At 31.2% G+C, this 11,461-nt stretch overlaps 1 protein-coding gene across 2 annotated transcripts in view; it reads right to left on the bottom strand.

Moving 5' to 3' along the window:
* Window positions 1–280: 280 nt before the first annotated feature.
* LOC110991298 (dual specificity tyrosine-phosphorylation-regulated kinase 2) overlaps window positions 281–11,461 on the bottom strand; it is a 36,468-nt gene continuing 25,287 nt past the window's right edge. For both annotated transcript variants that reach the window (XM_022256614.2, XM_022256613.2), the window contains exons 8-10: window positions 10,889–11,032; window positions 9,415–9,544; window positions 281–1,853 (exon numbers count right to left, since the gene is read on the bottom strand). In XM_022256614.2, the coding sequence (XP_022112306.1) occupies window positions 1,667–1,853; window positions 9,415–9,544; window positions 10,889–11,032 (461 nt within the window). In that variant the 3' untranslated portion in view covers window positions 281–1,666. The remainder of the gene's footprint in view (window positions 1,854–9,414; window positions 9,545–10,888; window positions 11,033–11,461) is intronic.

Below are 11,461 nucleotides of genomic sequence, written 5' to 3'. Positions count from 1 at the left end.
TACAGTTTCTCGACCTTTTACAATCTAAAAAGGAAGGATAGCAAGAGAATCAATATAATAAAATTTGGTTTTAATTGATAATTATTATTCCTTTATGATTAAATTATGTTTATTAATGATACTTTAGAAACGTTTTAGTAAGACTGCAACAGCAATTGAACGATTAGTTTATGCCATTCATAAGTATATTTTGTGTAAAAATAATTTTACACAAAATATTCAAACACTCTTCACAAGAGCTTCTTATTTATAAATCGTTTAACAACGTTTTACGTTTGATTTCGAATTAAGGGCTATTATAATGCGGGTAGTCATTTTAAGAAATAAAAATTGCATTACGCAAAATGCAACACGATTTTCCGAGACTTTTCGTTAAAAAGCTAAGATTTTTATATTCTCAGAAGAAAATCTATTAACTATATCTATGATGACGAAGGTATAAACGTTAAATATCTAGGGATATGCTATCATTGATACAAAACTCTATAGACAGTATCTCTCAACATATAGGCCACGTTACACTTATCCTACAAACTTCTATCACAAATAACTCACAGTTTAAATGTTTTGAAGACTAAGGAGCTACATTGTAATGTTCAGAAGTCTTAATTTAATCACTGGATCAGCAATTGCTACGAGTAATACATTTTCATAAAAATTGCGATGGTCAAATGCAATGTCTAAAAAAATTCGTCTCAAAGCATATCTGTCTGTTATTCTAGTTTTAATGCACTCGTATTAGGGTCGATTCAACCAAGCTTAAATTTATACACGAGTAACTATACCAGGAATAATCTATTCCATGATTTTGATGTCGAGTAAATCCATAGTAGTTTTTCCACGTAATCGATAGTATACTTGCGCTAGTAATAGCAGAGAGAATGGTGAAGGAAAATAAAACTCGGCAAATAAATGTTGCTCAACAACTGGACAGTGTAAGAGACATACATCATGTCAACTCAATTTTGCCGTATTATAGTGTGGAAAAGATGCTTTAGGCAGGTGACAAACGACATCAAAAAATTGTAATTGTTCTTTATTTTAGGGAATTATCGATTTTTGTCGTGTGGTTTTAACTTTATACATGGTCATCATAACATTAAAATAAGTATTTCTTTATTTTAACCATCTTGGACGTCTAGGTATACCTAGATAGATAGAAAATTATAATTTTCTCATCACTATCACTATCACCAATCAATTGTTATTTATTTAATTATTGTTTAAACGTTGAATTATAAAATGCCAGACTATTAATTTAGTACGTTGCGTTGACTAGAAATTAAAACACAGAATACATATTTGTGAAACGACTGACATTAGATTGGACTGGATTGGATTTAAAATTGATTTGACACTCGAATAACTGACGATTAATTCTAAGATTAAGATTTACTCTTGTATGGTCGAATCCACCCATTATAGGGTATTATATCAATACATTCATCGTTAATATATAAATCATAAATGCACGACAGACTAGTAATTATAACACCAATAATTGAAGAAGTTTATCTATAACCCAACCGATGAATCCTTGTATCAGATGAAAGAATAACATGTTCTTACTAAATAAATGTTGCGGGACAAAAAAGCTTGTTCAGTTGCCCTTATTATAATTGTTGCGTGTCTACGGCAGGCCACTGGAAGCCATTCTATCCCCTGGTCACGCCCGTCCCAGCATGGCTGCTACGTCCCCTGCTGACTGGGAGTGGAGAAGGGCACTCCTAGTAGGCCTTGGTGGAGGTAGCCGTGGTAACGCAAGAAGGGTCGAAGAAGCACCCAGAGGACATCCAGTAACAAATTCGTGTCGGGAGGCTTCGGTTGGCGTGATGCGTCGTTTTGGATCCCATCTGTAAAGAATTATAATTATTCAACTACGTTTAAATCTATTACACAAAGATTTCCAAATAAAGTGCGAGCGATATTTTTCAATTATAGACATAACAGGACCATGTGTTTTGAGCTATGGTACTATTAGTTGCTAGTGCAAGTTCTTGAAATACACTAGGATTTTATTTTTACTATAACAGTTAATTAACTTATTAAGGAATTAAAGGTAAAAAGTACATTACCCATATCATTACGCAATGTATTAAAGTACACATAGGTACATAAAAAAGGAAAAGAGACTTTAACACTGATTTTCAGTGGTCTCACTTTTTTCTGGTCACTCTATAGAAACATAATATTCGGGTACACAAAAATGATAACAATTACAATATATATATATATATATATATATTTGTACGTAGGTTAATACATTTAAGCAGCTCGCTATATATTTATAATGAAAAAGTAATGTATGTTGAGATTTAAACATTTTCGACCTCAATTTTTTATCGTAAAACATAATTTGATAATTCAGATAAAAAGTTGTATAGATTGCAGTATTTGGCCACGTGTTAATTACTACCAATATAAGTTAAGTTTTTTGAATTACATTAATAAGATTATGATTTATTTATAAGGCAACCAATGGACGTTTTTCTAAGACCATATAGGTAGAACATAGAAATGGAATCTAAAAGAACAACTATAAATTGATATAATTCGTCGATTGCAAAGAAGCCATGGTTCTAGGGAAACATAATTTTGATATTCGTTTATAAACTATTTAAAAAACTATATTTCATAGTTAATTACAACAGACATTTTCTAAACCTAACTAAATTTTTATTTCTCAATTATTAAAATACCTGAGAAATAAAAAACAAAGGGAAGATTCGGTTCAGAAAATGCTTGGAACTGGCTATAAAATGCAACATTTCATTAGAAAACCTTTTTTTTAATTTCAATTTTAGAACTTTTTGGTTAAACCTAATTAGTATATTGCATGCATTTGTCATTACATTGTTTTTGTGAATTGGCGGCAAATGTAAAACTCTTGTTACACGTAAAAATTAACCTAACGCGAGAAAATTTTCGGTCAATGATTTATTGTGACTTTCGTTCTGGGTTTACTCAACAACAAAGCTATTATAGGCTGCGATTAGTATTTCTTAAAGAAGCCCTATCTCGTGCCACTATTTAAAATTGGTTTAACGAGTTTAAGCGTGGATGTAGCAATCTCAATGATGATCCGCGTGACGGACGTCCTTTAACCGCGGCTACTGGAGATAAAATCAGTGCTGTGCAACGCATGATAGAGGAAGATAAGAGAGTGACCTATCAGCAGATACCTGCTCAATTTACTTTTATTTAATTACACGAACATTTAGTCGCCGGAAGCTCTGAACCAGATTGAATGGATGAATTTCCCATACTTTAACTGACGACCAGAAACAACTTCGCATGGACTGGTGTCGCCAAATGTGAGATAAGTTCAACTGCGGTGACTCAAATGCTGTATTCGACATCGTCACAGGTGATGAACCCGCAACCAAAAGACAATCAGCTCAATGGATGTTTCATTTCGAGGATCGGCCAACCAAGGTATATAAAGGATGATGTGAAGAAAAAAAGATGATTGCCACTCATTGTCTCATGCGGCCATTTCGCGGCAGTTGTGCTGGAAGGGGGAAAGACAGTTACTGCAGACTACTGTATGTTAATCGCTGTTTGCCTGTTGTATTGGAAAAAATTCGACAGCAGTGCCAACGAAGCAGGATCCTCCTTCACCACGACAATGCTTTAGCGCGCGAAAAACGGACTGTTGAATATTTTATTATGGCTGGTGTCGAGATAATTTTTCATCCGCCCGAAAACAGTCCTGATCTGGCGCCCTGCGACTTTCATTTATTCCTAAGAACTAAAGATAAAATTCGAGGTATTCGCTTAGTAAAAGCCCTGAAGATGCGGTGAAAGCGTACGAAAATGGCTTAGAGAAGTAAGGAAGAAACACTGAGAAAAGCAGTGGTTCCATCGAATGCAACGATGTGTAGAGAGGAACGGAGATTACTTCGAAAACTAATAAAGGCAACATTACGCTGTTTTTGAATTTCTAAACATCTGCAGTGTTATCATAAACTTCATAAAGAAATTCATAAATGAAAATATAATATAATTTTTGCCTTTTGTTAGCACTTTATTTTTTAAATGAATGTAATATTGAAGAAATAGAAAACAGCTAAACAGTTTTATTTTATTGATTCCTGAATCTTCCAAATAAACAACCACTGAAGCTAAACATATTTTATATGTATACTGTATAGGCATAAGTGGTTGCCTGGAAGAAATCGCTCGAAAGCGATATGGCCGCCAGTTGCCCTCCTTTTAATATAATTATGTTTAATTTAGTGAAACGAAGTGTTAATATATAAATAAATAATTATTTTATTAAACTTGCCCAATATTCACACTTATTGTATTGAAAATTTTATAAGCCGTATGTTATACGTCATGTTATTTTTATACAAACAAATTTCAACTCTAAAAAAAGTAGTGGCTTTACGTTCGGTTTTAATTTTATATTTAGCTTTAACTTTTAAGATAATATTTCTCGTTTATAATTCTGATATATAATTTACTGTATATTAATTGTTAAAAGTAGAGCAAGGCAAAGTCTGGTTGTTGCACTTTGGAAACTGGAATTAAATTTATAAATGTTGCAGCCAGTTGGTTCAAATAATTTGCTGTACAATTATTACGATTTAAAGTAACTTACAATTACATTTTACTCATGATTTCTTTAATCTAAAGTAGGATCTTATTGATGACTGCGTACTTCGTTTCGCCTTAATATGATATTTTCACTTAGCCTACCTTTTAAAAAGCTATATACTGACATATGGGATCTTTTGCTATGCTACTCCATAGAGGCTGTTTGCAGAATAAAAGAAAACTGGTTTTAAGGTTTTTCCGTGGGACTTTTTCAATTTTTTATCTGTATTAAAACATTCCCCTTAGAGTTCAAGGAACAAATTTACAAAATATACTAGAATTTATCCGTCTTCGAGGTTCGCGCTAAGCAACAAATTTTTCGAATTTTTTTGGGTTTATCAAGTGTAACAGTGAGTGTATATAATACTTCACAATACAATCTTTTAAACGTACGTGAAAGTGTTTAATTCCTCAAAAGTATGTTAAATAAAATAACATAATTTAAATAATAAAGACCTTACATAAAAATATTTGTATATATAAAAATATTTGTCATTACATGGAAAGTCTTTGCATCATATTATTAACAAAACTTAAAAGTAGTGGACGCCCTTATCTGTTTTTATTTCATAATTTTTCTGATTTTGATACGAGAACAAATATATTTTATACCGCAACTATTTTCTTATTCTTTTAACTTTACTTTCTTGGTATGGAATTGACAAGTTACATTACATTATACAGTTTACGAATATCTATAACTACAGTTTCTGTACTAAGCGCAATTTCATATCTTTAAAAATTACAGTTATTGGATTTGGAAAATCAACTCTAGAATCTGAAGGCCCCTGTACCAATCACTGGTCTAGACATAAAACGGTTGCCCTACTTTCATAACGATAAAGTGATTCAAATATTCCCTTTCAAAGTGGACTCGTTAGCGATTTTCGAATGGACTTTAACCTTTAAGGTATTGCAGATTTGGAATCCTTATATCCTCATTTACTTGCAATATTGCAGCGAAGGTAATTTCGTAACAAATTTTTCATGCAATATGATAATGCTTTAAAAGTAGATATATCACAACGAAAGCTTTACGAATATGAATTAATTACAATAATAACAATTATATATCTAAAACATAAAAATAAGGTTCTTTCTGATTATTTAACGAACTGTACATCTTATCTTAATATATATATTTCTTGTGTGCGTGTGTATGTGACTGAACTCCTCCTAAACGACTGGACCGATTTAGACGAATTTTTTTGTGTGTGTTCAAGGGGATCTGGGAATGGTTTAGATTCACAATTTTGTCCGCTGGACAATGTTTTTTTAATTAATTTTCAATTTATTAGTTGTTGTTGATTTTGGAATGTTTTACATTGGATCCGACAGACGGCGCTACCATCGCAGTGTCAAATTTTAAATAATATTCGAATTTTAATTTTAGTCTGTCCCGAAATTTAAAAAAGTTTTGTTATCATTGTGTTATATCGTGTGTGACCATGTGCTGGATCGTTAGATATTGTCATAACATTTGAATAATAATTTTCATCAAAATGGCTTATTAAAAATTGAAATTTTGAAATTAAAGACGTGTAGACAGGACAACGTCTGTCGGATCCGCTAGTATAATAAAAAACTCTCGTGTCGCGGTGTTTGTGGTTAAACTCCCCCGAAACGGCTTGACCGATTCTCATGAAGTTTTGTATGCATATTGGGTATGTCTGAGAATCGGACAACATCTATTTTTCATCCCACTAAATGTTAAGGGTAGTCCGTCCACCCCTAAATATTTTTTTTAAATTTTTATTTTTTTTAGCAACTGTATCAACAGCATTAAAAAATACACACAACCATAAATTTTCATCCCTCTACGATCAACCCCTATTTTTTATTTTAAATGATATATATGGCAAAACGACGTTTGCCAGGTCAGCTAGTTTTATATAACTTTTAATATACATTAAATATTTCGTGTTTGATTCGCAGTATTCATTAACACGAGCCATGACAAAAAGTTTTACGCGGCATAAAAACAGATCTTTAATCGCGTTCAGAGATCTCTACATCATTACACAATACTACCTACCATTAGCCGGTCCTAACCTTTCACTGCGTATTCCGATCGCATCGCTTTTTGTAATACTGTGGGAATATTATGATAGTTAAACTGCGTAAAATGATTACGTTAATGACATAAAAACTTGTGTAATTAATGTTATCATCACATCTTGGAAATTATTATTTGATACTTAAGGTAAAAGAAGAACCTTTTCTTTGTATTTTAAATGCAAAATGGATATATTTCATAAGTACTTACTTTAAATGTGTTTCTTTTATTCAGTATAGGATTTCAAACCTGTTGCTTATAAATAATACAAGCAAATACGAATAATTAACTCAAAACTAATTATTCTTTAAAATTGACTTACACTTAAAGGTCTTTATATCCCCCCCTTAAATAAATTTTGTACTACATATATGAGATATTGAAGGTGCTTACCTTTTCGCCATTAGCGACAGGAACTTTCACTCCGAATAAAGGCGGAATAGTTTAAAATAACTCAAAGTAATATATTAATTTAAACTGAATAACGTTTAGTTCATTGTTCTGATAGAAAGATTATGATTTGAAAACATACTATGTTTTAATAAAGAAAACATCCGTTTCGTTATTACTTGTTTGACATAACTATATTTGATATCTACAATAAATAATAATGTAAATTAATTGCGGAAATGTAAAGATAAAATAATTCCCTAATTTATAATAAGGATCTCCTTAATTAGACACATTTTAATGCGTAGAATGATGCGGAATGATCTAATCAATTAACGTACAAAAACTCGTGAGAACCACTTTTACTTTTACATTCTTTGGTTGCCATAAACAAACTGGTTCCTTCATCTGTAGATGGTAACTATCAACACTCTATTTTGTGACCATTTCTCCTATCATTCTGCTGTATTAATAAAAGGCTTTTTAAAAAAAAAATTTGTAATACCTGGTTTATACGATTAACTGTTTTTATTTCTTCATGAAATTTCTTTTTGTTTGCAGTTTCTACAAGAATTTTGGTAAATAAATAACAAAGCGGTTGATAAGTGTGGTGGAGAGTTCGTTCTTAGTGCCCTTGATTTGGGAATTAATTGATTATGTACTTTTTGATACTTTTTTACTGCCTTTCATAAATAGGTATAAAAAATGAGTTGTTTTCAATAAAATGCATTTAATAATAATATGATTATTTATTATGAAAAAGAGTCCTCCTAGAATTTCAATTGGTTAATAATTAATAGTATACACATTGGCAATAAATCTAATAAAACAAATATAGAACTAAAAACTTCTTTGCTATATTGTATATAAGTACCGTAATATATTGCTAGTACGTAGTATCTTATACATAATTTAGGATACATAATCAGAGTGTGAACTTGAGTGAAAGCTACAAAAAGCTATAATTGTTGTCACGGTTTCAAATCTTATTCGCAAGTCATATTGTGACTGTTATATTTACTTCACGCCTATATTATAAAGGTTAATGAAAGATACAGTTATTTATTTATAGCATTAAGTCTCATTTAATATTGTGAAATTTAAAAAGAAATCGTTGATGTTGATATAACAATACAAAGTTTTTGATAAGCATGAGTGTCCTGAGTAAGCCTTTCGTGAGGAACCTTTTCATATTTTGGAAGTGAAACTTTCTTAGGCGCATGAGTATAAAATGTATACCGATGAAACGTCACAAAGATGTGCAACGTTTTTGTCAAAGAATAGGGAGAGAGAGCGATTGAGACCAATTGAGAGAGAGTGAGAAAGAGAGATCGAGAAAAAATACACGCTATTGGTTGATGTATTTGTATATTTATTTAATTATCATTAGCACTCAGTATTCTGTGGGTAACCAGTTTGAATATAAATATACAAATACATGAATTGATCAAGACAGATCATCGAGTGGGACTTAAATATGTGGACCTGGCTTTGCGTGGAAATAAGCGTGATACAATTTTTTTAATAAACATATGAATAACGATTTCCAGGCGGTTTCGACGACATAATAAACGCAACGATCAAAACAGTCTATCCTTACAAAAGATGGGAGTAAACTTCTTATATTATTTATTATTATCATTATCTTACAAACTTTAAATATCAAGACATCGAATCATTGATTCGTATTTTATTTTTTACGACCTTTCATATATATTAAAAATGAATCAGACAGAAAATAAATATCCGTTAGTTAATCTAACGGCAAATTCTAGATATATTCGTAATATATCCTACAGTTACATAAACAAGGTGATTACATATTATTAGATAAGCTCTCAATGAAGTGACATAACCTATCAAAGTCGACACTCAAATGGTCATCATCGTAAGACGCATAGAAGGCCTCATTATGTAGTTAGATCATTTCGTAATACTTGTCGGTGATATATTTGTCATTAAGACGTACTACTTTTAATCTTAGAGAGAAATAATCTGTAAAGCATATACTACACTAAGAAACTAGTAAAGGTGCACCCACCAGGCCTTACCCCTACCTCCGGCGGGTTTTAAAAAAAATCTTAATTGATACTACAGTCAGAGGATATTTATTAAAAAATTCTTAATTGATACTACAGTCAGAGGATTTTTAAAGATTCTATATAAAATAATGTATGATTTCTTATTTAAAATAAGTCGTTAGAGGTTTTTATTTATTTTATTTAGTTGGAAATAAGCCGTAAATTTATAATATTAATATTTTTCTTTGGAACTAATCTAAGATTTTTCGGTTTGGTGGATCAATATCAAAATATTTGACTCCAAATGAAATACTTCAGTGTTATATATATATACAATATACTTACTCTAAACATCGGTGGAGCAGATGCAAGAATGCTGGGTCGTCACTCCGCACAGCTGTTGACAGAGCCCTCGACCCAGGTCGACGTTTCCTACCCTTTGAGTTAGTCACACTGCGCGGTGATCCTTTAGAATCTAAGAAAAATATCATCAGTATGGTAGATTTAAAATTACTTCCTAGTATTTGTAAATTAAAAGTTACATTTATACCGTTTTCATTCTTTATATACGTTATATTAGAAAAAAATAAATAAAGAACGCGACATACGTGGGTTTGTATTCTTATAATAAAAGTATGTATGATTATAGAATTAAATAAATACATTTACATCAATCTAATGGAAATAATAGATTAAATATTCAATTTTTTTTTGCACAAAAGATTTCTCTTAATTAATAAACAATTAAAATTCAATGGGGGCAACATCGCATAGAAATTTAAATTTTCGCTCGTCAAGAAATTATAAATTGCGTAAATTGTTTATAATAGAAAGTGAAATTAAAGATTTCTTCCTGAATGTTTAATTAAAAATTCATCATTAAACAGATATAACGAAGAAGAATTTTCCAAAATGCTAAACATTACATTTAATTTTGATTAATTAATGACGTCTTAACTGGTCTTAAACTCAATTATTTTATATTGTAAAATTCAGTACAAATAAATCTGTGGGCGCTACTTGCTACTTTTTCGCTCTGAGCTTCGGATTATGTATCTCTTTGTGATCTTTTATTTTTTGTTTATTGGTTAAAGAAAGTGGACGATTTCCTCACAATATTTTCCTTTACTGTACAAGCGAGTTTAATGCGCACATAGGCAGACACATACGCCAAACCTGCTCCATAACAATCGTATAAACTTGAGTACATTTTTTTAACATTTCCACTTCTGTAGGTGACTAATATCGCAAAAACTCAAACGAAATCTTTAAACACACCGATTACGCTGGCAAATCTTACATACAAAAATCGACGAACGTATCAATCATTAACGCGGATTACCTACTTTATTACGTACGGAAACCAACAAAACAGTCGCAAATGTCAAATGGGAATGCCTATCTTCATCGGGTACAAGACCAGGTAAATTAATTAATTAAAAGGTTTAAGTACCAAAGGTATTGTTTGTTGTATTGAAAAACTATTAACCTTCACGGTTGTGTCTTGTCTATTGTATTAGGGTATTGATTTAAAGTGATAGTGTAGTTTGTATAGCTTTGGTAAAATAGATCACTATTCATAAACAAGTTGAAAACTATACTACTGATATCTTACCAACCAGCGCAAAAATTATTAATAATAATTTATCATGATTAACTTTCGTTCGTTACCGTTATTATTATTAAATAGTTATTAACATTCTTACATAGAATTAACTGTACTAGAATAAACTTAAATCCACGTTTCATTATATGGTAAGGATTAGGATAGTTAAGGATAAGGAGTAAGGATAACGTTTTTTGGTCCACAGATACTCACCAAAAAATAATCTCTTCCTTGTAGCGTGTAATAGGAGGTCCGGTGGCGGTGGACCCAGCAACTCCATGATGCAAGCAAGTTGCTCCGCTTCATTTTCTCCCGGAAAGAGAGGATATCCGGTATGAAGCTCCGCAAGGATACATCCTAGAAACAAGTTTAAAAAATATTTCGTTATAAAGATTTCGGGGCATCGGGCACTACATATCAGTGTGTAGTAAAACAGTTTTCTGATCATCTTCAGATTAGTAGGAGGCAACTTTCTTATCTAACATATTGTATATTTTCGGATGAGTAATTTAGTATTTATTACTTTCAAATGTTAAATTTTGCCCTTGCGCAACATATATAAGGCAAAATCACTAGAGTTCTCGGTCAAAAGTCTAAAGTCAAAAATCATTTATTCATATAGGTAACATTAGTACACTTATGAACGTCAAACATCGGTAGTATAAGATTTCGCATGAATAATAATATAGATTCATAATTTAACGTACTTAAAATTCAATTTGCCTTTTTTATCTTAGTCTTGCAAAATTCTATCATAGAAATTTATGAAGAGGATTCGATGTAGGT

The sequence above is a fragment of the Pieris rapae genome, chromosome 10 (assembly GCF_905147795.1).
Source record: "Pieris rapae chromosome 10, ilPieRapa1.1, whole genome shotgun sequence".
Classification (NCBI taxonomy): domain Eukaryota; kingdom Metazoa; phylum Arthropoda; class Insecta; order Lepidoptera; family Pieridae; genus Pieris; species Pieris rapae.
This window is presented reverse-complemented; position numbering and strand designations above follow the sequence as displayed.